This window comes from Vombatus ursinus, unplaced genomic scaffold (genome assembly GCF_900497805.2).
Source record: "Vombatus ursinus unplaced genomic scaffold, bare-nosed wombat genome assembly UNPS02014775.1, whole genome shotgun sequence".
Taxonomy (NCBI): Eukaryota; Metazoa; Chordata; class Mammalia; order Diprotodontia; family Vombatidae; genus Vombatus; species Vombatus ursinus.
In genome coordinates this window covers 14,707,420-14,735,399 of record NW_020954553.1, presented here as the reverse complement: position 1 = coordinate 14,735,399, position 27,980 = coordinate 14,707,420, and the positions used below count along the sequence as shown (strand labels likewise).

The 27,980-nt window shown below is 35.9% G+C and overlaps 1 protein-coding gene across 8 annotated transcripts in view; it reads left to right on the top strand.

The window, feature by feature from the left end:
* ZMYM4 (zinc finger MYM-type containing 4) overlaps positions 1–27,980 on the top strand; it is a 132,502-nt gene that overhangs the window by 60,979 nt on the left and 43,543 nt on the right. For all 8 annotated transcript variants that reach the window (XM_027864441.1, XM_027864440.1, XM_027864443.1 and 5 more), the window contains 4 exons: positions 18,916–19,000; positions 19,249–19,501; positions 25,740–25,914; positions 26,002–26,214. In XM_027864441.1, the coding sequence (XP_027720242.1) occupies positions 18,916–19,000; positions 19,249–19,501; positions 25,740–25,914; positions 26,002–26,214 (726 nt within the window). The remainder of the gene's footprint in view (positions 1–18,915; positions 19,001–19,248; positions 19,502–25,739; positions 25,915–26,001; positions 26,215–27,980) is intronic.

Below are 27,980 nucleotides of genomic sequence, written 5' to 3'. Positions count from 1 at the left end.
AAAAAAAAAACGACAAAAAGTAAACCAAAACTGTGATTGAAAACATAAATTCTGATTCCTCACAACTCTAAAGATAGTAGCATGATTAAACAAAGAATTATGGTCGCAGAGGCACAGAAATTCACATATGGAAGGGACATTACTGCCCATTTAGTCTGATCCATACTTAGAATCTCTATTATAGCATATTCAGTTAATAGTCATTCCTTTACTTGATGAACTCATTGCCACTCTAAAACATCCTATTTCATCTTACCAAGGTTCTGATTGTTGGGAAATTATTTCTTTTTCTTTTTTTTTTAAGGCAATTGGGGTTAAGTGACTTGCCCAGGGTCACACAGATAGTAAGTGTCAAGTGTTTGGTCTGAGGTCAGATTTGAACTCAGGTCCTCCTGACTTCAGGGCTGGTGCTCTATCCACTGGGTCACATAGCTGCCCCAAAGAATCACTGGGTTTTTTTTTTTTGTTTTGTTTTTTTTTTGATAGGCAATTGGGGTTAAGTGACTTGCCCAAGGTCACACAGCTAGTAAATGTCAAGTGTTTGGTCTGAGGCTGGATTTGAACTCAGGTCCTCCTGACTTTAGGGTCGGTGCTGTATCCACTATACCATCTAACTGCCCCACCCCCCCTTTTTTTTAAAGTAAGGCAATTGGGGTTAAGTAACTTGTACAGAGTCACACAGCTAGGAGGTATTATGTGTCTGAGGCCATATTTGAACTCAGGTTCCTCCTGACTCCAAGGCTGGTACTCTATCCACTGCGCCACCTAGCTGCCCTAGGGAAATTATTTCTTTCCATCAAGCTTTAATTTCCTTTTTCTTGAACTTTGAACTCATTGTTCTTAATTCTGCCCTGTAGTTTAATTCCTGTTTGAGGTGGCAACACTCCCTCAAGTACTTGAAGATAGCTTGCACAGGTCCTCCAGTCTTTTCTCCTGGCTAAACATCCTAGGCCAGGGGTGGGGAACCTGGGGCCTCAAGGCCACATGTGGCCTTCCAGGTCCTTAGGTGTGGCCTTCTGACTGAGTCTCAGTGTTAGGGAACAAATCCTTTTATTAAGGGGATTTGTTCTGTGAAGTTTGGATTCAGTCAAAGGGCTGCACTTGATTCACTAATTCTCATATGGTGAAATAAAGCCTTTCAGCACCTTGGTTGCTCTTGTCTGTACACTCTCCTCCAGCTTATTAATATACTTCCTGAAATTTGGCTCTGATAACTGACTGTAGCACTTCATATGTGGCAGGAAGATAGTGAGACTGTCACTATTCCTAGAAGCATCAGCTGTTGTCTAGCCATACGTCTTTCATCTTGTACTTGTAAAGTTGTTTTTGTAACCCGTGTGAAACTTTACATTTATTAGTTTCATTCCAGTTATCTCGCCTCCAAAGATCTTTTCAAATCTTGACTGTTATCTAGTGTGTTAACTATTCCTCCTAGTTTTGCCTTATCTGCAAATTTGATAAATATGTATTTTGAGGGAGGTAGGTGGTATGATGGATGGAGCACTGGGCCTAGAATCAAGAAGACCTGAGTTCAGATTTAGCCTTAGGCAGGTACTAGCTGTGTGACACTGAGCAAGTCACTTAACTTATTTACCTCAGTTTCCTCATCCGTAAAATGAGGATAATAATAACACTTATCTCCCAGGGTTATTGTGAGGATCAAATCAGATAATATTTGTAAAGCACTTAACACAGTGCCTGGCACATAGTAAGTGCTATATAAATGTTAGCCATTATTGTTGTTGTTGTTATTATCATCTAACCTCAGACACTTAATAGTTATGTGATCCTGTGCAAGTCATTTAATCTCTCTTTGCTTCAGTTTCCTCAACTGTAAAATGGAAATAAATATATAGCTACCTTGCAGTGTTGTTGTGAGGATCAAATGAGATATTTGTAAAGCTCTTAGTATTGTGCCTGGCACTATGTAGTAGGTACTTAATAAATACTTCCTCCCTTTTTCCCTCACTCTCTCCCTTTTTTCCTTCCTTTTCTCTCCCTTTCATCCTGCCTTCTCTCCCTCTTTCCTTTTCTGCCTCCTTTTCTTCCCTTCTTCTCTTCTCCCTGCGTTCCTCCCTCTCTTTTTCCTTCCCTTCCTTTATTCTTTCCCTCCTTCCCTCCCTCCTTCTCTCTAATAAAAATGTTAAATAGAGCCAAGACAAACATGGAGCCCTGGGACATCCTGTTGGAACCTTGCTTGCAAGTTGACATCAAACCATTAATCATATTATTTACTTGATTTCACATCCATCTAACTGTGTGGTCATCTTACCCATGTCTCTCCATGTTTTCCACAAGAAAAGTATGAGAGAATTGATCAAAATTAGCGAACTAAAATTCAGGTAAACTGCATCTGCATCATTCCCTGGCATACCAGTTTTATGACCTTTTCAAAAAAGGAAGTAAGGTTAGTCTGGCATGACCTTTTTGATTAAATTATCTTGGCTCTTTGTGATCATTCTTTCCTTTTCTACATGTTCACTAATCATCTTTCATTTGGGCCATGGTTCCTTTTCTTTTTTTTTAATTTTCTCACCTTTGGCAAAATAAAACTAGAGCATTAATGGCTTAGTCTTGGCCAGTGCAAGTACATTGAACAATAAAGATATTAGACCTAAGCTATACATACCCTCTGAGAGGGATCTTTCAATTAAGAAAGTGCTGTTCTGGGGCAGCTAGGTGGTGCAGTGGATAGAGCTCCAGCCTTGTAGTCAGGAGGACCTGAGTGCAAATCCTCCCTCAGACATTTGACACTTACTAGCTGTGTGACCCTAGGCAAGTCACTTAACCCTATTGTCTAGCCAAAAATCAAAAAAACAAGCAAAAAAAAAAAAAACGTACTGTTCCTAGAGCATGAGCTTCTAAAAGGAGATGGCAGAAGGAAAGCTTAGGGCAGGGGTGGGGAACCTGCAGCCTCAAGGCCACATGTGGCCCTCTAGGTCTTCCAAGTGTGGCCCTTTGACTGAATCCAAACTTCACAGGGCAATTTGCTCAGAGGGCCGCACTTGAGGACCTAGAGGGCCACATGTGACCTTGAGGCCGCAGGTCCCCCACTCCTGGGTTAGAGCCTGGGTATTACTCAAAATTGTAAAGAGCCTCAGTCCATACCACACCTGAAAAGGGGAGAGAAATGGGATTTTATTTTTCGTTTCTATCAAAGCTGAGATTTTAGTCAATAAAGAGTTCTTGGTCAGTAAAGTGGCAACTAATCTTTAAACTCAAGGGGTTTTGGAAAAAGAAAAGAAATAGCAATTTGTGCTTCTGTTTTAATCCAGGTAAGTGTATTCTTCACTAAATTCTTTTGTTCATCAGTTTTTAAAACAGTATGTGACAATTCAGTCCTAAACCTCTGTTCAAGTTCAATTCTGTTATGTGCATATATGTACTTTCCTGAATATCTTTTTTTAACATCAAATCTTGGTGCAGAATATTTTGTCAAGGGATGATTTGTATGAAATATATAGTTCGTCTCACTTTGCATTTTCCCCTCAACTCTTTTAATTGAATGTTGTATTTTAAAATGAGGTCTATATTCGTAGATTCTAATAATAGTAAAAATTAAATTTATTTCCATAATCAAATGAAAAAAGTATGTTGTTCTTCTCAGGTAGCTAGTCACTATGGTAACTTATCTAAGAGTTATACATAACTTTTGAGACAGAATGGCCTCATTGTTTGCCAGGAGATGGAATATATTCTAAATACTCTTGAAAATAAAGAAATAATGTAACTACTGTGCTGAACTATCCTGTCATAATTCATAAATTTAGAGCTAAAAATTGTCTTAAAGCTCATCTAAATCTTCGTTTTATTTTTAATTACATTTTATTACTCCCTTTTTTTTTTGTTAGTTAATCCCCATTGAATCTTCATGGTGACAATGAAAAGTATTTAAATAGAAACATCCAATGTAGAAACCAGTTCTGACAATATATACAATATTTTTCTCTAGTAGATATCCACTTTCCTGCCATGAGGGAGGAATTATGTTTAGTTATTTCTTCCTTGGTTTTTCCACCACTTAAGAGTTCAAATTCCTTTTAGTAATCTTTTCATTTGTAAGGCTGTACGCATGTAATATATTACTCTCTTTGTTCTACTTATTTTACTTTATTTTAGATCCTATAAATCTTCCTATTTATTTATATTCACACAACCTTTTTTTCCCCCAGCTCTTCCCCAGTTGATGAGTACCCATTGTGCTTCCCAGATTTTTGCTACCACAAAGAGTGTTGCTTTGAATATTTTGGTATATCCAGTATTGGACTTTTTTTTTCCTTTTTTTTTTTTTGACCTTGACTCCCCTGGAGTATGTGATCAGTAATGAGATTACCTATATTTAAAGGACACAAACAACTTAAGAACTTTAATTGAATAGTTTCAGATTGATTACTTGAATGTCATCCTCTAATTTTAAACAGATAAGAAGGGAAACAATGTAAAACTATTGTAAGGAAATTTTTTGCAAGAAGCTGATAGTTTCTAGCTTAGTAGATAACAGTAAGGTTCAAAAGTTAATGGCCTTTTAAAAAGCAGCTGTTACAATAATCATGGTAATAAGTTTTATCCTTTTGTAAATATATAGATTTTTTTTTTGGTGCTTTCTGTGGAATTTGTAGAATTTGGGTCCCAGGGAAGAAGGAATTTGATTCTAGTGTTTATTAAGATACAAAGGTAAGGAGTAACATTCTTAATCACCTTCTAGGAAAGGAGCAATCCACTATGGTAGTTTATATAAAGAATACAAAGAAGTGGACAGGGAGTATAATGAAAAAATCAATGAGTCCTTAGGCAGAATATATGAAAGTTCTGACTGTGATGTTTTGTACGACTGTGGGAAAATCTGTTGACACCCAGCTTCGTCATCTGTAAAATGGGTATCTGACATTTAAGTCTAAGCTTATTAGAAAAAGACTTGAAAATATACATACTGTTAAGAACTAGTAAATGAGACAGTGTGAGGGGATTGTACCATTTGTTAATGTTAAGAAAACTATTTGTGATGCCTTACAAAATTGTGAGGAAAGAACTTTGTAGAATGACTGTCAAGCACTATCTAAACAAATTTGTTCCTGTTATTTTTAATAATATTAATAATGATATTTGAAAGATCTCTCTATGCCTATACTTTTTTCTCCCTCTTTTTCTTTTTTTAAAAAAAATTTGTTATAAGGAATGGTTCTCTGGGTGGAGTGACAGAATATAAGGAACCATCTAGGTAATGTCAATAAAATATATTTTAAAATAAAAGGAATAAGGTGATGGTGATTGTTGCTCTCACAGATTTTAGAATCTAGTTACAGAGAAAAACTTAAGGAATGGAGTTACATATTACAAAGAACATTGAGTCAGTCAGAATACTTGGTTTTATTCCCATCACTGCCACTAAGTGGCTCTGACCTTGAACCATTTTACCTCTCTAAGACTCAGTTTATTTATATGCAAAATGAGGAACTTCAGCTAGATGGTTTTTAAGATTGCTTTTAACTCTGAAATTCTACACAGGTTAATAAGTGTCCTAGATGGGATTTGAACTCAGGGCTTCTAACCTCCAGAGCCATACTATGTTTCCACCCTAACTTTGTCATGTAGGTCAGAGATAGAAATTTATCTGTTGGATTTGAGCCTTAGATCCCATGTACAAATGTCGCTATTGATGCCTATTAGTGAGAGAATGGCTAAACCAATAATAGTACCTGAATGTAATGGAATATGACTATGTTGTAAGGAATTAATTCTGTAAGGAATGATAAAGACAGAGTGAGTACAGAGAAGTAAACAAGTAACAGGACCAGGAGAACAAATATTCACGATAACTGCAATGTAAGTGGAAAGAGCAACAACTCAATAATTGAACCTAAATGCTGGAAAATTAGAATGGCCAAACTTGGCCTAAGTAACAGATGAGAAGATACCTACTTCCCCTGCTCTTTTGTAGAAATGGGGTGCCATGGACGTGCAGTACTATGTAATGACTCCAGGCTCTTTGGGGTATGCTGGTGAATTTTGTGCAAGTTCTCTTTTCTTCCTCTTTTTCTCTTCTTTATTATAAGGTTTGTCATTCTGGGAAAGGGGTAAGGCTACAGTGGGAAATGGAGATGATGTGAAGAAGAAACATGTTGATATAAATGTGTTTTGGCAAATGTATTTTAGCAAACATGGTAGTGTCTTAAACACTCTTCACCTTTCCTGGTCCAGCCGCACCAGGCTCAGTCATTTCTTGATGAGGGTGTAGCTGACGCCATTGTAATTCCCCACTAAACCTTTGACTGCTTCGGTGATCATGAGCAAGAAACTTATCCTCTTTGCAGCCCAGCTTTCTCATCTCTAAATTGAAAGTCGGACTAATTTTTAAAAGCTCCTTTAATCAGTTCAGTTTAAATCAGTGTTCAAACTCAAGTTACCTGATCTCCAAATCCAATACTCTTTATTAGGCCACCTGGCTAATCTAGCCAGAGGAAACAACACGCGGGCACACGCGCGTGCGTGTGTGTGTGTGTGTGTGTGTAAGTGAGAGTGAGATATATAAATACGTACAAAATATGTAACGAGACGATTTGGGAGGAAGACACTAGAAGAAGACTTCATTTTAACGGTGATATTTAAACTGTGTTTTGTTGAAAACTAGGAATTTTGAGAGTTATAAGTGCAGTAGAGTGTCTTTTAGGCATGGGAAGCAGTCAGGACAGTGCAGAGGCACAGAGAAGATAGGCTACTATGGATCAAAGATGGTCAAAAAGTCAGTTGGACTTGACTTTAGTCTGTGTGAGTGGAAATGATATGACATCAGGCTGGGCTGGGAAAAGTAGATTGTGGAGGGGTTTTGAGGGGTAAAAGGGAGCCCTAGACTTTACTGATGAGGGGAGTGACGTGATCAGACGTATGGTTTAGGAAAATAGCTTTAGTGGCTGTACAGAGGATGGATCGGAAGTGGGGATAACAGATAGGGAAGCCGATTAGGATGCTAGTACGTTTGGCTTAGCAAGAAGTCATGGAAAGACTGAACTAAGCTGATCTTGAGAAGCAAATGAATGGAAGATGTTGTGTAGGTAGAAAACAGGATCAGGCAACTGATTAGATATGTGGAGTGAGTGAATAGTTGAGGATAACCGTGAAGTTTCAAACCTGTGTAACTGGAAGGATGGTGGTATGTTCAACAGAATCAGGCCCCACCTTCTCTAAATCTTCATGCCCTAACAGTACAAGATAATTCCTGGTGGTTTGCAGTGGAATGAAATGAATAAGTGATGTGGGAGTTAATCTGAAGGACAAGACTGTGTTGTAATGGACTAGAAAGGCTTAAATGAGCTCGCATTTGAAGGCTTAAAAGTGTTTTTTTCACAATGACCCATGATGTAGGTAATTCAAATCTTATCCACATTTCAAAGATGAAGAAACTCATAGAGTCTTGTTGGTAGGTCACACAACTCAGTAATCTATAAACTTTTAGTAGATATTCTCCTACTGTGCACCATGTCCTGTGCTGAGCTCTGGGGATACAAACCACTGGGAGGATACAAATGAGTAAAGCATAAGAACTCATTAAAAAGTTTGTGAAGTATAAAAAGTCTGTTTAGAACACAAGCCTCCAGTCTCACAAGCCTTGTTCTCTTTTTTTTACATTTTGAAGGGCGATTGGATTTGGTGAGGAAGAGAGAATGAAACGATAGCACTGCTGGTGTGGCAGGAATGTTGCACAGTTGTGTGAGGTCGGGATGATGCACATAGTGTTTGGAACACAGTGATTAGAGTAAAAGTTTCCTTTTTTCTTTGAAATTGAGAAAGTATGGGGGGGAGAAGAAGGAAGGGAAAGTATGTGTGTATACATTTGTGTGTATGTATACATGTGTGTTGTATCAATTAAGCAATTATTAATTACTTATGTACCTGTGATATACCAGACATTGTACTAAGAGCTGGAGATATAAAGAAAGGCACAAATAGTTCCTGAAGCTCGAGGAGCTTATATTCTAATGCAGGAGACAACATGTAAATATATAGGTACATACAGAGTAAATGGAAGATAACCCAAGAAAGGAAGGCTGTAGGACCCAGGGGATTTGGGAAACACCTTCTCTAGAAGATGACATTGAGCTGAGTCGAGAAGAAAGTCAGTGATTCTAAGATGCTGAGGTGAGGAGGCAGAGCATTCCAAGGATAGGACACCCAGCGCAAAGGCACCGAGATGGGAGTTCAATATTTGTAAGTGAGGACTATCAGGAAAGCCACTGTGGCTGTATCATCAAGTGTGTAGGGGCTGGTATAAGAAGGGACCAGGTTGTGAAAGGCTTTAGGTGCCAAACATATAACAGAATGATGTCATGAAGATCTGGAGTAGAGAAAATAAGCAGGTGAAGGAGGTGATCAATAGGATCAAATGCTGTAGAGATGTCAAGAAATTTGAGGGTGGAGAAAAGACCATTACATTTGGTAATTAAAAGATCATTGGTCCTTTTGGAGAGGGCAATTTCAATTGAATGAGGTTGGAAGCCAGATTTCAGAGGATATAAGAATGAGAGGAGAGGAAGGGGAGGTGCCTGCTGTAGTTGACTTTGTCAAGCGGTTTAGCTGAGAGGGAAGGAGGAAAAATATAGTACTATAGCAAGTGGGGATGGCAAGAGCCATAGAAGGTTTTGTTTTGTTTGTTTGTTTGTTTTTAAAGAATGGGGAAAGATTATAGGTATATTTGGGAGAGACTGAAGATTAGAGAGAGAGAGTAGGGATGATAGGGGGCCATCTGCTGGAGGAACACAGGACATGGAGGGGATGGCCTTGCCAGAAACGATGATCTCTTCATTATAGGAGTAAAGGAAAAGCCATTAGGAGGAAGATGTCTTAAGAGTTATGAAATGAGTAGAGGAATATAGCCTCAATGTTTTCAGTGAAGTATGAGGTGAGATCTTTAGTAGAGAGTGGGTGTGGGAGACTTGAGAAAATATGAAAAGGGTTGGGAACAACCAGTGTAGAATTTGGTAGCAAATTAATTAGGTATATTGTTATTGATATTTTTAGGGCCCAGCAAGATTAGAAATTACAAATTTGTTATGGACCCAATTTTTTTGTGATTTTTTTTTTCTCCCCAATTCTATTCACCCGTGTGTGAATAGGAGTAAAGAAGGTGGATGGTGGGAGGAATCTAGAATTGGGTTTGGCAAGATATAGTTAGTGATGGAATGAACAAGAGATTTGAGAGTAAAGGATAGTATAACTTTGAACTGGTTCACTGAAGTGTTGATACATGGAAGGAAGCTACTGCAGAGGGTAATGACTTGGGAAAGAACTGAGAGGTGGAGAAAATAGAGGTCACATTAAAGACTGAAGAACAGGAGTCCTAAAGCATAGGAAAGGAAGGAATCACAAAAGGTTATCATCAGATAAAGGAGTTTTGGAGCTCATGAGCACAATGACTTTAAACTGATGGGGTGGTAGATTGTTTTTTCTAGATCTTAACATTGACCATCAAATTTGGGACTGATTTACTCCCACTTGTTTATGTTACTCCTAGAGTTCACAACAGTTTTTCCTGATCAGTGATTATCATTTATCTCAGATGACCAATACAACCATTCTTCCTTATTAGAGTTAAGAACCAGACTCTTAATTTTTTTTTTTTTGAAGCACAATCTAATGAGAACCTGACATTTTCCTAACTTCGCTGAACTATTGATGCTTTTTTAGATCATTAGAACATTCAGACATACTGTGCTGGCAGTGTTTAAAATTGGCAGAAAGTTCAAATATATACTTTACATGGGAGACACATTGTTAGAAGAAAATCTTTGACATATTTTGCTTTTCTGGATCAAATGCTTTGTTATAATTGGTAGTTACTGATTACAGTAAGTTCTTGTATTCTGTATATCCCTCTCAAATGTATAATTATGAAGTAATATCCTATAGAAAATCATTTTCAGAAGCCTATCCTTCTCTCATGTTTGTCATGTTTTCCTTCTACAAGTGCATAAACTATTCTTAAAATGATTTTATAATGATGTGACTACTGATACTATTTTTTTTTTTTACCAGTCTTTACTGATTGATTCCCTTTTGAGGGTTAGTAATGTTTTTCGTTATCTTTTGCATTTTTGTAGGATCATTCCAACTTTCAAGTAGCCTAAAAATCCATGGCTCCTCCAACCCATTTCCCTCTTCAACACCACAGTGGTATTCCTAAAATATGAATCAGACTACGGTGACCCCGTGCCTCTAGCTCAAAAAATCTTCAGTTATTCCCTGTTGTCTCTAGAATAAAATACAAATTTGTGACTTTGGCTTTAAAAGCCCTATACAGTTTGTCTCTTGGCTTATTTTATAGTATTCTCTGTGCAATCTCAGTTTCTATCAAATTGGCCTACTAGATTCTCCAAATATAACATTCCATTTTCCCTGCCCAGGTTGTCCCACCCTGTCTAGACCCCACTTCTTCCTCACCTCTAACTCCTAAAATCCTTAGTTTCTTCAGAGGACATATCCAGTGCCACGCCTTGCAAGAGGCTTTCTTGATCTTCCCAGTTTTCCTCTCATTCTTCTTCTTGAAAATTTTTTGAATTTATTCAGTTGTAAACAGGTAATATCCCTGCAGTAGAATTAAAATTCCTCTTGTCACACGTATTTACTTTTTTCTTTGTGTTTCCAGTGCCTGCCATCATGCCTTGTTCATATCAGGTATTTAATAATTGGTTGCTGAATTTAATTAAGTTGATTTTTGATGCACATAATGTCTAATTTTTATTTCGTAATCTCAGTTCGGATCAAGTTCTGATCCTTGTTCTGACAAGTCATTGGTCTAGCTGTACATAGGCAAGTGTTTCAGGGCATGATTTCCACATCAATAATTATTGTTTTCTTGTTGAAATGACTTTATTTGGTCCTTATCCCATCTACACCCTAATCATTCTTTTGCAAAAGAGCTCATGATGTAAGACATGAAGCTTCTTATGTTTACAGCTCTTAGCTCGTCTCTTTCTTTTGTTCTTGAACTATATTATTTCCTGATGTATTTTACTATGTCCTTTCTTATTCCTACTTTTGCATTAGTCAAAGTGGATGTTGATTTAATTTGGTGGGCCTTAGTGAATTCTTTAAATAACTTCTCTACCTCTTCACCCTCTGCAGAAAATAGCTGGCATATAATCTACGATTATTTTCAAGGTGTGGTCATTCTGCAAATCTTAGTCTATACTATAATATGAGATGACAGATTTCCCTTTTGAACATTTCATCAAACCAATTCCAGTTTGCTTCTCTAAGCATTACTTATGAATTCTCCTTACTTTTAGCTACAACTTCTTTCTAGTTTTGTTTATAGTGGGGATATTGAAATTGATATGATTCAGTTCCTCCAGCAGTATGTTCATTTGAGGGTCATTGGAAAAGTTATCTCACTTAGTACCTAAGTTAAAGTTTATAGATGATCTATGAACGGTGTGATTTTTTTTTTTTATTAATTTATTTGCAGTTTTCAGCAATCACTTCCATACGCTTTTGAATTTTACATTTTTTACCCCCTCGCTCCTCACTTACCTCCCTAAGATGGCGTGCAATCTGATATAGGTTCTCCATATACATTCCTATTAAATATATTTTCACATTAGTCATGTTGTTGGTTTTTTAAAAATTTTTTTTATTAATTTATTTTGATTTATCAGCAATCACTTCCATAAGTTTTTGAGTTTTAAATTTTTCTCCCCCTCTTTCCCCAAGATGGAACACAATCTGATACGGGCTATACATATACATTCCTATTAAACATATTTTCACATTAGTCATGTTGTAAGGAAGAATTAGAACCAATAGGAGGAACCACCAGAAAGAGGAAACAAAACAAAACAGAAGGAAAAAAAATAACAAATAGTATGCTTCCATCTGCATTCAAACTCCGTAGTTCTTTCTTTGGAGGTGGATACCATTTTCCATCATAAGACCTTTAGAGATGTCTTAGATCCTTGCATTACTGAGAAAGGCTAAGTCTATCAACATTAGTCATCGCACAATGTGACTGTTACTGTGTACAATGTTCTCCTGGTTCTGCTCACTTCCCTCAGCATCAGACCATACGAGTCTTTCCAGGTTTTTCTGAAGTCAGCCTGTTCATCATTTCTTATAGCACAGTAGTACTCCATTACATTCATATACCACAACTTGTTCAGCCATTCCCCAATTGATGGGCATCCTCTCAATTTCCAATTCTTCGCCACCATAGAAAGAGCTGCTATAAATATTTTTGTACGTGTGGGTCCTTTTCCCATTTATGTGATCTCTTTGGGATACAGCCCTAGGAATGCTATTGCTGGGTTAAAGGGTATGCACATTTTTATAGTCCTTTGGGCATAGTTCCAAATTGTTCTACAAAATGGTTGGATCAGTGCATAACTCCACCAGCAATGCATTAGTGTTCCAATTTTCCCACATCTTCTCCAACATTTATCATTTTCCTGTTTTGTCATGTTGGCCAATCTGATAGGTGTGATGTGGTAGCTCAAAGTTTTGATTTTGCATTTGTCTAATCAATAGTGATTTAGAGCCTTTTTTCATGTGACTATAGATGGCTTTAATTTCTTCATCTGAGAACTGCCTGTTGATATCCTTTGACCATTTATCAATTGGGGAATGATTTGCATTCTTATAAATTTGACTTAGTTCTCTATATATTTTAGAAATGAGGCCCTTATCAGAGACACTGGTTGTAAAAAAATCTTTCCCAGTTCTCTGCTTCCCTCCTAATCTTGGTTGCATTGGCTTTATTTGTGCCAAAGCTTTTCAATTTAATGTAATCAAAATTATCCATTTTTCATTTCATATAATGTTCTCTATCTTCTGTTTGGTCATAAATTCTTCTGTTCTCCATAAATTTGACAGGTGAACTATTCCTTGCTCTCTTAGTTTGCTTGTAGTATCAGCCTTTATATCTAAATCATGACCCATTTTGACTTTATTTTGGTATATGGTATAAGATTTTGATCTATGCCTAGTTTCTGCCATACTCTTTTCCAGTTTTCCCATCAGTTTTTGTCAAAGAGTGAGTTCTTATCCCAGAAACTGGGGTCTTTGGGTTTATCAAATAGTAGACCTAACCTATTCCACTGATCCATCACTCTATTTCTTAGCCAGTACCAAGTGGTTTTGATGATTGCTGCTAAATAATACAATTCAAGATCTGGAATGGCTAGGCCACCTTCCCTAGCTTTTCTTTTCATCAGTTCCCTTGATATTCTAGACCTTTTGTTCTTCCAAATGAATCTTATTATTTTTTTCTAGCTCTGTAAAATAATTTTTGGTAGTTTGATTGTTATTGCACTGAATGAGTAAGTAAATTAGCTGAGGTTGAATTGTCATTTTTATTATATTAACTTGGCCGAATGGTGTGATTCTTAATACCATTCCACTCTACCACCATCACTGCAAAACCAGAAGGATCCCATAGGACTGTAACGTAGCTGGTGTGACAGTCCCTGCTTCTTAACCCAGGCTACAGCAACTGGAAGGCAAAAAAAAATCTGAGGACTGAACCCGAAACAGGCCTTAAAGCTGGACCAGTCAGATTAGCCTGGGGGACATTATGATAAGATCTTTGCCCAACTTAGTAAACTTGTTTGTAATTTCTTTTGTTTTCCCTTTTGTAATTCTTAACCAAATGTGACAGAAGAGATCACAAAAGATAAAATAAGTTTAGTTGCCAGAAATTGAAAAGCTTTTGCATTGACAAAATCAGCTAAGATAAGGGGGGAGGGGAGCTGTTGTTTTGGGAAGAAAACTTTATATCAAATATCTGTAAGAAGTGTTTGGTGTCTAGAATATCCAAGGACCGTTTCCTAGAGTGGGAGGAGCAGACATTTCTCAGAGTGGTTGCAAACTATTAGCCACCCCATGAAAGAATGCTTCAAATCACTCATAATTAGAGAAATGCAAGTCAGAACAACTGAAGTTTCATTTCCTGTCTGTCAATTTGGTAAAGATGACAAAAACTGTAAATAATCAGTATTGGAGGAATTGTGGAAAGCCTGGCACTAATATATTTGTGGAGTTGTGAATTAGTCAATCCATCTTGGATTTGGAATATACTAATAAAGTGAATCAAACATACCTTTTGATCTAAAGAAACCACTGCTAGGCATAACCTAAGAAATTAAAAGAAGCTCCAGTACACCATCATAATTTTACTGGCACTTGTAATAGTAGCAAAGAAGTAGAAACAAAATAGATGGCAACTGATTGGGAAATGGTTAAATGAATTGTGGCATGTGATTGTAATGGAATATTACCATACCTTAAGAAATCAGGGTATGAAGAATGCAAGGAGGCATAGGAATACTTACATGAACTGATATTAAGTGGAAAAAACAGAACTAGTGAACAAGTGTACATGGTGGCCATAACAATGACATAAAAAAGAAAAGCCATTATACAATAGATAATTGATCAAAAGAGATGAACACATTTTCTTCCCTCAAAAAAAAACCCCAAAACCCACAACTATTCACCTTAGGAATGAATGCTCCCAAATTAATAAATCACTAATAAGAGAAATACACATCTAAACAACCCTGAGATTTCACCTCATGTTAAGCAAATTGGCAAAGATGATAAAAGCTGGGAGAAGTCAGTGTTGTAGGAGTTACAGGAAGAAGGACATACTGGTGCAGTTTCTGTGGAGTGATGAATTGGTTCAACCATTTTGGAAAGCAATTTGGAATTATGCAAATAAAATACTAAAATATCTATATCCTTTGATCCAGAGATTATACTACTTGGCTTCTACTCCAAGGAAGTCATTGAAAGGAAGAAAGTCTCCATGTATACTGCAAAATATTTATAACAGCACTTTTTGTAGAGACAGAAAAATTGGAAGTGAAGTAAATGCCCATTGATTGAGGAATGACTAAATAAATTGTGGTACAGTACATGAATGTAATGAAATAATAAATATGATGAATACAGAGAAGTATGGAAAAAAAATTTTGGAGAAGGAAATAGCAAACCACTCTAGTATCTTTGCCAAAAAAAACCCGCAGTGGGGTTATAAAGAGTCAGACATGACTGAAATGACTGAACAGCAACAAATGGAAAATTTTAAACAATTTGATGCCAAGTGACATAAGCAGACCCAAGAAACACAGTATACACAATGACATCAATTAAAAGTGAATGTTGCAAAATTTAAAAAGAACAGTCATTGCCCCAGAGAAGAGATATGAGAAGATACACCCATTCTACTCTTTTGCAGAGGTGGGAGGTACATGGGAATGAAATACACATATATTTTCAGACTTTTTTGATTTGATGAATGATTCTGCAGGTTTTTCTTTTATCTTCTTCTTTTTCTCTTCTTTAAAAATATTTATGTGGATTGGCTGTCTGAGCAGAGAGAGGACTGGATACTGAGAGAAAGTCTGGTGATATAAAAAAAAAGCAAATATCAAATATCAATAGAAATGTATTTTAAGAATATATAAATGGAAAGAACAAGGACAACAAAAAAAATCAAAACTAAATATGAAATTATAATAACAAGATTTTGCCCTGAAGAAGAAATAAGAAAATGCACCTCCATCCATTCTTTTTAGGCATGGTGGTCTCTGAATTGAAACAGTGTATATGCTGTTAGACTTGATTGATATGTTTGGTTGGTTTTGCTGAATTGCTTTTTTTCCAAACTTTTAAAAAATTTCCTGTTATGAAAGATTAGTAGGCAGTAGTAGGGGGATGTGTTGGGGAATGAAGTAATGTAAAAACCAAAGATTATTTAAAACAAAATTAAGCATATAATTCTGTAGCACATACACACAAAGAAACTAGCTATATAACCATGGGCAAGTCAATTAAATTTGCTTCCTTCTCTGTAAAATGGGCATATAATAATACTTAATTGCAGGGACGTATTAAAAAAAAGTATACACCTTGATGCATTATATGAATGTAATTATTATTGATAATATTGTCATTATTTTAGCTGACCTAAATGGAAAGGGGAGTTAGGGGGTTCTGGGGCTATCAGAGAGTTAGAAACTAGGAATCATTTTTGACTACTATTTCTTTCTTAGTTGGGATATTTCTTTGGACTAAAAGTCCAGTATAAATCACAGTTCACTGAGGGTGAAGAGGAGAAATTAATGGATACCAAAACACACACAAGCACCATAGACATATTATGTCTCGGTATATTTCAACTGGTTTTAAATCTGTGATCCTATGACAAATCATTCCCAGGTGAGTAGAGCAGGGAGATGCTGACATCCTCCTCTGATAAGACAAGCAAGGAAACCCCACCTGTATTTCATTTCACTACATTAACCAAATTCTTATCTGTGCAAAACACACAAGAGAAGGAGATGGAATGTCATGTGTGGAATAATTTAATTGCAAGATAGTGGGTAAAGGAGAAAGGAAATTTAAAATGAGATTAGAAAGATAAGTTTGAGTCAGATTATTAAGGGATATAAATGACAAATAGGTGTGTATATTTTATCCTAAGCAGTAAGGAACCACTGAAGCATGTTGATTTGGGGAGTTCCATGGTCAGGCCTATGCATTAGTAATAGTACTTTAGCAACCATTTGTAGTTTTGATAGAGGAATGTAGCAGAGAGCCTACCTAGGTGATGATGAAGACTAAACTAGGGTGGTAGCCATTGGAATGTTGAGAAGGCAGGTAAATGAGACAGATGTGCAGGCAAAATCAACAGGTTGGGTTTCAGGAGTGAAGGAAAGTTGCAGAGCTGAGGATGACTCTGAGGTTGTGAATCTTGGTTGGAAATGGTGGTGTGCTTGTCAGAAATAGGGAATTTAGAAAGAAGGGCTCTGTTTGGCCATGTTTCAAGATGGGACATTGAAGTGAAGTTCCTGTGCAAACAGTTGGTGATGTGAGCCTAGAACTCAAGTGAGAGATGATGGCTAATAATGTAGATATTGGAGTCACATGCATAGAGATAGTTAAACTCACAGAAACTGTTGAGATCATCAGAAGGTATTATATTTTAGAGAAAAGAGGACCCAGGACAAAGGCCTAAGGTATACTTAGATAGAGGGGGTGGTACGTGGAGGTTGATTTAGCAAAGTAGATTGAGGAGTAGTCGAAAGGATAGGGGAGAGGCAGGCCAATCGGGTCATATGCTGCAGAAAACTCAGGGAATGTAAGTAAGGATGTAGAAAAGGGCTTTTTTAAGACTCAGAAATTCACTTTTAAGCAAGCTGAAGGAAAGTTCACTGGAACAACTCCATTGGTTTTTTGCTGAATTACAACACAGTCCTACAAAACCAACTTATCATTGATAAGTTATTATGTTGATGTTGCAGGAGCACAGTAACAAATTGCTATCATAAATATTTCAAACTGAAAAATCAAATGGTAAAAATATTTAACATTTCGTACATCTCTCTAGTTTACATCATGTTCGCATATGTTACTTGATTTCTGCTACTATCTCATGACAGTGGCAGCTCACATTTAGCTATGGCACCCCTATTTTACAAATGAGAAGGGTGTTAGGTGACTTCCCCAAGGTCACCCTGCTGTTAAGGGGTAAAATGGCATGGAAACTTAAGACTTCCTCCTGATTTAGTAGTGTTCTAATAATAATAGCTAGTCTTCTTAGAATAACTTACAGTATTTGTTGGTATTTTTATTACAGCTGGCTGTTATGTAGCATTTTAAAGTTTGAAAAGCACTTTATGTATGTAACTCATTTGATCTTCACAGCACCCCTGTAGGGTAGGTACTCTTATTATCCTCATTTTTACTTAGGAAACTGAGGCACAGAAAGGTTAAAATGGTCTCACCAGGGTCACACAACTAATAAATGTCTGAGGCAAGATTCGAACTCAAGTCTTTCTGACTCCAAGTTCTGAGCTTTATCCATTGTGCCACCTAGCTATATTAATTATATTAATGAAAATCACCAGTGCCTTTAGCACATAATCCTTTGGAGGGCAGGCATGTAATTTTTAAAATTTCTGTTTTATTCCTTCTGTAACACACATGTTTACTGGGGATTTACTAATATTACTTGAGCATTATGGTTCAGAAAATATTTTTTGTCCATAATAATGATCTTGAAGATGGTAGTCTTTCTTAGGTGATAGAATACACAGATTTTACTGTTAGTGAATTGAGTATTTTGGAATGTAGAGGGATACTTTTTTGAAGAATGTGGCACTTGAATTGGTTTCTCCATTTAGAAAACAGAATGTGTATCGATTTCATCATGCCCTTGTAATAAATGAAAAAAGTCAAACATGTAGGGTTTTTCTTTTCATTGTAGGTTAGGAAGCTAAGTTTTATATTGATTCTTATTTTGCTGCTGAGACAGTAGTTTTGAGTGTAGAGACTTTAATAGTTATAAATGTTTTCAAATACTTAATTTTAGTAAAAACCATGTTTTAAGTGAGAACATGTCAATCAAAAATATAGTAAAAAAATTATTTTTGAATAAGAACTGCAAGGCTTGGGCTGGGATGGCTCTTATATAAACCTTCAAGTCCTTTCGGGCAGCAGCTGTCCAGAAACCAAGTCAACCAAAAAAGTTTAATTCAAATCAGAGATTTCAATGAAGATTAAATCCTGTGAACCCTTTAAAATATAGCTTAAATTAGCGTATAAGTCACCCATCAGTTTATCTTTGTACTGACTCTCTTTAGATTTAGTCATTTTTGCCATTCATCCATTTAGCCTCTTTATTTGACCCCAGTAAAATGGGAGATTGTCTTTAGCAGCCATAAGAGATCTCAAAAGACTAACAAATCTTCTTTCTTAAGTATCGCTAGTAAACACTGTAAGGTTTTAAAATTTTTTGACTCTGAGATGTTTTGAAGGAATGTTAGGGGTTTTTTGAGTGTGTGCTAAAGGTAATTTTTCTCTCTTGCTTGAATGTCTGATTTTCTTGAGGGCATTTTATCCATTTTTCCCCTCCCTTTCTTTCAGGAGTATGGTCATGGCCAACAGGGGAAAACTCCAGAAGGAGAACTGAAAATTAGTGCTGTTTTTTCAGTCAGTGGCAGTCCTCTTGGTAAGAAGCACAAATTTGTAAGTTATCCACTTACCTATTCCAATGTGTATCAGGAAACGTATCTTCTTGGATTAGTGATGTAGACAGTAATGTCTAATCTTTGATAGCACCATTAATTACAGACTATATGATTTATGTTAGATGTCAAGACAGAGGAGATTGGAGCTGAAAGAAAAATAGAATATATGTATTTAATATTCATGGTAAATACCAAAACCTTTTTCCCCTTCCTGTTTTGTTTTTTATAGCTCCACAGCTGACAACAGGCTTTCAGCCTTCTCTGGCATCCTCTGGCATGAACAAAATGCTTCCCTCAGTTCCATCCACAGCTGTTCGAGTTTCCTGTTCTGGTTGTAAAAAAATCCTGCAGAAAGGGCAAACGGCCTATCAGAGAAAAGGGTCTACTCAGCTCTTCTGTTCCACTCTGTGCCTCACTGGATACACCGTTCCATCGACCCGCCCACCAGCCCCTACCAAGAAAACCTGTTCAAGCTGCTCAAAGTACAGCTGAGATCTCAATTCTATTTCTTGTTTATTCATTTTCTTTTTCGGTACAGAGTTCTTATCAGCATCTCAGGGTTCAATTTTCCAGCGTTCCATCTTTGGGAAGAAATATTCTGTCAGTCCAGTTTAAGCATGTTGGCTGTGCCTTTCACTTTCCCTAACAGATTTATTACTTAATCATAAATAGCTTCTTTGCTAATTAAGAATTTGACAGGTCTTTTTTTCAAGTTCTGAGGAGCTTAGTTTTCCCTCCACTTTAAATAGTCTGACTTTGCAATAGATGAAACCACTTGTATCCTTTTTATTTTATATACTCTAAGGAAATATCCTCCAATTAGGGAACTGTAATATTTTAATTTAAAAAGTAGGTAACAATTCCTAATATTAAATTTATTCTAATAATGATAGACCAAGGATTGGCAGGTAACAAAATAATAGAAAACCTATCATGATAATTGAGGGTATATTAATGCCTTCTGCAGAACTCATTGTGGTCATAAATATATTTATCTGTTTATCTTTACAACATTCCTATATAACTGGATTCAACTGGGTAGGAAATGTGATATAGTAGAAAGAGTGCTGGATTTGCATTCAGGGCCAAGTCTTAAAACCTAGCTCTGCTACTTTATACCTTTATGACCTTGGACAAGTTGTTTAACTTCTCTCAACTGCAATTTCCTCATCTCCAAAATGGGGGAGACTGGATTAGTTGGCAAAAGGATTGATCTATCTCTAAATCTGCGATCCTCTTGGACCTTTCTTGCATAAGTCAAGAAACTGATGTTTAGAGAGAAGTGATTTGTCAGTCGTTCAATGAATAGAGATAAAACTTAAGATGATTTTACTTCTATACCATAAAATGAGATTTGGAATATTGAGGCTAATAAAAATTGTATATTAATGAAAATCTGGGACTACAGTGTGATATAGTAGTATTCTAACCTAGTAGAGAATTTCTTAAACTAAAGGCCAGAGGAGAAATATTTTAGAAAAAAGATAATACACAAATACTTCTGCCTGTGCTGATTTGTTAAGACATTTAAAATCAGTCATATTCTTCTTAAGGTCTTAAGTTGATAGGGGCTTCTGTACCTAAAATGGATGCTATCTTCAGTCATTGGTGAGGAAAAGGAGATCTCCCTCTATTGGTGCATTTTGGAAAAAGCTCCTATATAAGAAAGTTGAATTTTTCCTGTCTTTCATAGATATTTTTACATGGTTTTGTTCTTTCAAACTTGGGAAACAGTGTAATTATAAAAATATTTCTTTTTGTGTCATTTCCATGGAACTAAGCCAAAAAGGAAGATTATGGGTTAATCTTTTAGGGAACCTTCCATTGGTTTGATGCATGAAATTTTTTAAAACATATTAGAAATACCTGTTTCCCTTTTCAAAAAAATTTTTAATTGGCTATACATTTACTTCAGTAACATTACCATTGCGCTAAACAAGGAACTGCTGTTTAGAAATGTCCTTTAGAAACATGTATTGTGTTGCTTTGGATAGTTGTGATGGTAGCAATTTTTTCTCTTAGGGGTAGAGGTTTTTAAAAGTCAGAAATTATTTGGAGCCAGTTCTTACGAATAAAATTAGTTGAGCTGTAAGCTTAGCAATACCACTTTTGGTCCAAAATTTGATGTGAAGGGAAAATTGGGATTGACTTCCCTGTAATGGTTTAAAAATTGGTCCTGTAATAAGTTGCAAAATCTTTGCGTAATGGTAGCATTGTTCCATTTGTTATGGGCCCTCCTAGGGTGAATACTTTTAAGGACAATGCCCATTGAATGGGTATGGTCTTGTATATTTGTTTGAAATACCAATTTTGTTGCTTCATGGTCATACAACACAAAAAAAAATACATAGATTTATAGGATTTAGTGTTGGAAGGGATCTAATGGGTCATCTGGTCTGACAGACTCTTTATACAAATGAAAAAACTGAGGCTCAGGATAGTTAAATGTCTTTTGTAGAGGCATTCTGGGAATACATTTTAGAGTGAGGAATTATTTAATAATTATTATAATAATTATATTTATTATATTATAGTTATATTGTATATAATTATAATGTATTATAATGATAAAATAATAATAATTCAGTAATAACAATAATAACTTGTTTAGCCATGTCTGGTTCTGAAGCAGTTTACCCTGCAACATGTTGCATCTGTGACCAGGATTATATCCCATAGTTGTTTCTCTTAAGTGGCTAACTGCCTCTGACTTATGTGAAAATGAAAAAGTACCAAAACTGAATCATCAGGACCAAAAGGTAGAGGAGCATGTGCTTTTCTCTTGTATTGTTGTGTGACTCCTGTATTAGTTTGTTTTTTCCTTAGTCATAAAATATAATTTGAGAATTGGAGGAGAACTTAGAAATAATCTGCTTCAGCTCCTTCTTGTTGTAAATACAGAAACTGATTGAGATCCAAGGAAATAAAAATGAATTGCTCAAGGTCATATATAGTCAGACAGTGGCTGATTGGGAAGAAATAGGAGTATCTTGACTTCTGATCCCATTCTTCCAGACTTAGTTTATCAAATAATAATGATCATTTTCAAAATTGACTTTGGGTTGTGTTTACACATCCACTTGCCTGATTTTTTATCACAAGAAATTTACTCTTAGGTTTTTTCCTTTCATAATTTGTCACTAAATCCCATTTAGTTATGTTTTTATACTTTATCCTCCTTTTGGAAAGCAACACAGTATATAAAAATTTGTTGCTGGAAATAGTATTAGACCATGCTTTGATTCTTATCTCTGCAACTTAGTTTTATAGCTTTTGACAAGTAGCTGCTGAGACTCAGTTTTCTAATCTTTAAAATGAGGATATTATTTGTATTATTTGCCTAATAATTTTTTGGAGCCAAGATAATTTCTCAACCATAAAATACTGTATGTTTTATTGTTTTTGTTTACCTAATCAATCTTTAGATTATTAAAAAGAAGTATGGTCTTAGAACAAAGGAAGTGATAGTCTTCTTTTTCTTTGTTAGTAACAGTTGATATAAAAGTACAGTTCATGTTACCTTTTGCCATTTATTGTATTTCAGAGATACAAAGGGATTTGTTTGCTGCCCAGTTTGACAATACAAATTCTAGCAAAGATTTTTGTAGCCTAGCATAGTCTTGTCAGGTTAAATCTCTGGACTGTTACATATAGATCAGCATGTAGATCACTTTTTAGGAAATGTATTTACAAATTGTTGTGGATTCTAAGGAAAAGTCTGATGAAAAGACTGAGAACACAGTATGTAAAAGGAACCAAGAATGTTTATTTTGGAAAAGAGAAGACGTGATTTCTAGCTATAGTATATAAAAGTTTGTCACATGTAAGAGGAATTAAGATTCATTCTGCTTAGTCTCAGAGGATAGAACTATGCTGTCTATTCATAGATGGAGACTAAGGGAGGACAGTTAACATTTCAAGTTGTCTAAAAATGGAATAGGATAGGTTGTGAAGGTCCCATTGCAGGAATTGTTAAGGCAAAGGCCTGGTGACTACTTAAGAATAGTAATAATACTAACACTTGTGAGAAATGTTCTGAAGAGGGTCCCTGCTTCAGGTAAAACCCCGGACTAAGTGGTCTCAGAAATCCTTTCCAACTCTTGAGATCTTACGGCTCTAATTAACATTTTCTTAAGTATTCATCCATTGAAGACAGTTTTAGTGCTAAATTTACTTTATGAAATATGGTCCTTGGCAGGGGAGGGAATTACAGCTTTGACTTTTGTAGAGATACACAAAATGCTTTGTTTTAAATTTTTTGTCCACCTCTTGCTTGTTTTTTTTTGCTCATTTAGTTTTCCTTTCCCATATTTTGTCCACATATCGCCTGTGCTCATCACCTCTGTTTACAACTAGCTTGGTTGATCTTTTTCAAACTTTCATAGACAATATAGCTTATCTTATTTCTCTCATGACCTGGTGTAGTTCTTCTATTCTCTTCGAAGCTTTCCTTTCTTATTCTCTATCCTCCGTTGTCTCCTCTCTTTCCAGATTTACCATATGCTTCCCCCCCAGTCCCTGTGCATACCTGCCATATATGCCTCTCCCCCATTGCCTTTTGTCTTAATTACCAACCATATTATTAGCCTAACATTTATATTCTTAGGTCCTTTTCTCCTCCTTTTTCTTCTTCTTTTTTTTTTTTTTAAGTGAGGCAGACAGGGTTAAGTGACTTGCCCAGAGTCACACAGCTAGGAAGTATTATGTGTCTGAGGCTGGATTTGAACTGGGGTCCTCCTGATTCCAGGGCCAGTGCTCTATCCACTGTGCCATCTAGCTGCACCAGATCCTTTTCTTCTAACCTACTTGTTTCATGATCCTTTCCTCTTTCTGTCTGTATTTCTTCTCACCCTTCCTCTCAGCTCCCTGACCATGTTCATTGCCATCTTGTTTTGGTTTTACATCCTCTTTTGGCTCCTTCTTTCTTATACTGCTTATACTCTTTTGTTCCACTTGACTCCTTTTGTTCTTATTTAATCCCAACTCGGTATTTCACCACCATTTCTCCTAGTCTTTCCTCTCTACTGGCTTCTAGGGTGGCTGAAACCATTAGTGCAGGTGAGATACCTGAGTATCCAACTTTAGAACATTAGAGTTGGAATAGACTTTAGTCTATCTACTAGTACAATTTCCTTATTTTATAGTTGAGGAAACAGGCCTGGTGAAGTTATTGGGTTTGTTCAAGGTTATGTGACTAGTTCAGTTGCAGGGCTTACACACTGATGTTCTATTCTATATATCTCAGACTATAGGATGGAGTTAGTCTATAAATCCTTCTCAAATGTACAAAAACTTCATTTTGTGAATTATGAATAGGAGTGAGAAAATAAATTCCTTTGCCTCATTAGAGGCAATCTTCAAATCTTCTTTGCCCCTAAATTAGTTATTTTTATGGGCCATTGGAAAGACAGCATTATTGTTAGTGTTGGAAGAAGTTATTAGTTTGTTAGAATAACAGCTGTGTTTTTTTTACTTGGACCTCAAGATTTTTCTGCTCTACCTTATTGGTATTTGGGGTCTTCTAATTTGTAGCATTCATAAGATAGTTTTTTTAAAAATATATTAAATTGTATGAAAATGTAACCTTAATTGTTATGACATATAACCTCCCAAATACATGAGAATTTTAAAGATAAGCTTTTAAGTCTTTTTATAATGAGTTGCTTTTGAGAATCAGATATCTAAAAAGAAATTTCATCTCTGAATATTGGTATAGGCTGAGCAGTTAGCATCTCACTCATTTTGAATTAAACTTTTTGTTACTGTTTTTATGTTGGAACCACACAAAAACTAGGAAATTTGCCCCCAGACATTCTTTGAAGGCCAAAGGAGATATTCTAAATGTTCATGTATTTTCTTCATAAAAGAGTTTCTGAGGTTCTAATTCAGAGCTGATACCCTTGCAATAGATGATTCTTATAAACTTTTTAATGTTTCCTATCCCACTGCTAAGTAGAGTGGGAGTTATAGGCATAGAACTAAGTCTGACAGTCAGTTACTCAACAGGTATATATTAAGTGCCTACTGTGTGCCAGGTATTGTTTTAGGCACTAGTATATAGAGAAAGGATACATAAAAACTATAACGACTTAAGAGCTCTAAAATGACATATCTGAGTCAGTTTAATATAAGGATTCTTATGCTAGGTTCACTGAATCATGAATCATAGAAGCTAAATTACCTTCAGCTTCTTTTAAAAAAAGGAAGTAATAGGGGCAGCTAGGTGATGCAGTGAATAGAGCACCGTCCCTGGATTCAGTCGGACCTCAGTTCAGATTCAGCCTCAGACACATAAAAACACTAGCTGTGTGACCCTGACAAGTCACTTAACTCCATTGCCTAGCCAATATATAAATAAATGAAGGAAGAAAGGAAGGAATAACATCCATATGTACCAGCACATAGTAGATGCTTAATAAATGTTTGTTGATTGATAGTTGCTATTTTTAAAAAAAATTTGATGCTAGAAGGAGTAATGTTTCCGGTAACTGGGGGAATACTGTCCAGAATTATTCATTCCTTGAGGGTTATGAAAGCTGAGATTTTACTGCATTTTGAGGTTGTCATTGGTAAAGTAGTCAGTGTTTCTTTTACATTAAAAGTAATGCAGTTCTACTATCATTCTAGTAATGCATTTCATTAAGTTGTCATTTCAGCACACAAAAAGAAATAACAATTGTGATAAAACAGTGATTTATATTTTTTCTCATTATTTTTTAGAGATATTTTAAATCCAAAGGATGTGATCACTGCCCAGTTTGACAATACAAGCTCTAGCAAAGATTTTTGCAGCCAATCATGTCTATCTACGTATGAATTAAAAAGAAAACCTATTGTTACCATACATACTAATAGCATTTCAACCAAGTGCAGCATGTGCCAGAAGAATGCAGTTGTAAGTTATATTTAGAACTTGCTGAAATTCTGTTTAAAGTGGTTAAACATTTGAATGACACTACTTACTGTTGTTTTTCATTTCTAGATTCGGCATGAAGTTAATTACCAAAATGTGGTCCATAAACTTTGTAGCGATGCCTGCTTCTCCAAGTTCCGCTCTGCGAACAACCTCACGATGAACTGCTGTGAAAACTGTGGGGGTTACTGTTACAGCGGCTCAGGCCAGTGCCACCTGCTCCAGATCGAGGGGCAGTCCAAGAAATTCTGCAGCTCAACATGTGTCACCGCATACAAGCAGGTGCGTGATCATGTTTAATCTAGGGACTCGAAGTGACTCGTTAAAATAAGATGTGCTAGTATAAGAATAAAAGAATTTTTTGTTTGTTTCAGGGGAGACTGTAAACAGTATTTAAGGAAAACTATAAAATGTTTAGGATGGTAGGTTTTTTAATGTAGTGATATCATCTTTTAAAAATTTACATTTACAAAAAAGAAATTAGAAGGTGATTATTTGCTTTACAAAAGTATTCATCTTAAGGTTTTTGTAAGTAGTGAGGGTCCTGGTCATCTTGAAATACCTTTCAGTTTACCAAAATATGATTAGCATAAATTTTTTTCAGAGATTTTTTTTTCCTGTTGCATAAAGTGAAACAAAGCTTTGTATAAACCTTTGAAATTTCATGCTGATGGTTGAAATACACAAAGGAAACTTATTTTGCATTCTCATAAAAAAAGAGTCTTCCAGAAAATAGGCCTTCATAATATAAGACTTTAGGAACTTATAGAAATGATTGTTGAGGTGATACGATTCAATTAAATAGCTTCTGAAGGTCCCTTCCCTGCCTTAGAACTTATTGACAAATATTATTTCACATTTTGAAGAGGTATGGGGTTAAATTATGGGACAAAACTTATATTGAAGGCAGTAAATAATGACTGAGAAATACAAAGAGGGAGAACTTACAGCCTTGTGAAATAGCCAATTAGGAAATTTTCTCTACGTCAAGCCTGGTTTTGCCTCTTGGCAACTTGTACTCATTGCTTCTCATTCTGCACTTTGTGACCAAGAAGAATAAGTCTGATCACTTACCCACAGGACAGCCTCTCAGATACTTAAAAGACAGGAATCTTGTATGCCCCATCTGTTCTCCCTAGCCCTGCCAATTATTTTCGTCTTCAGACAAAACATAACTATTTTTTTAACCGATCTTCGTGTCATAAACCTTAAGACTCTTTACCAGGCTAAATACCTTTTCCTGGATGTTCTGTAGCTTTATGTTTCTTAAAACTTTGATTTCCCCAAACTGAACATAATTTTCCAGGTATAATCTGATCTAGGCACTGTGTAATCATATTACCTTTTTTGGTTTCTATATAATATTATTAACTCATTGATCTTAAAGTCCACTAAAACCCATTAATCTTTTCTAGATAAACTCTTATCCAGGAAACCCTTCCTTTTATCATGATCTTGTGAAATTGGTTTTATGAATTCAAGTGTAAAGTGTTACTTTTATCCTTATTAAATTCAGCCTTGTGTACTTTTTGGATCTTGATCCTGTCATCTAATGTATTAGCCATTCCTCCTGATTTGTGTCATTGCAAATTGGATAAGCATGCTGTTTAAGATTTTATTCAAGTCATTAAGAAAAACATTAAGCAGGACAGGGCCAAGCACTAATGCCTAAGAAGAATCTACTGGAAACCTTCCAAATTGATATGCAATCATTAGTGAATACTCTTCAGGTCTATCTAGTCAACCAATTCCAAATCACCTGTTATAATGTAGTCCCACATTTCTATATCTTTTCTACAAGAATAATGTGAGAAACTTTGCTAGATTCTTGCAGCAATCGAGGTATACTATAGCATTTCCCTTAACAAGAGAACTGAGATTCATCAGTGAGAGTGGTAATTGGGATAAGGATTCTCAGAGCTCGTATATGGGCAGTTATATATCTCTTGAGGCTATTGTCTTCTACATGACAACCCTTTGAATATTTCAAAACAGATTATTTCCTTCCCTTTTAAGTTTTCCAGGTTAAACATGCCAAGTTCCTTCAC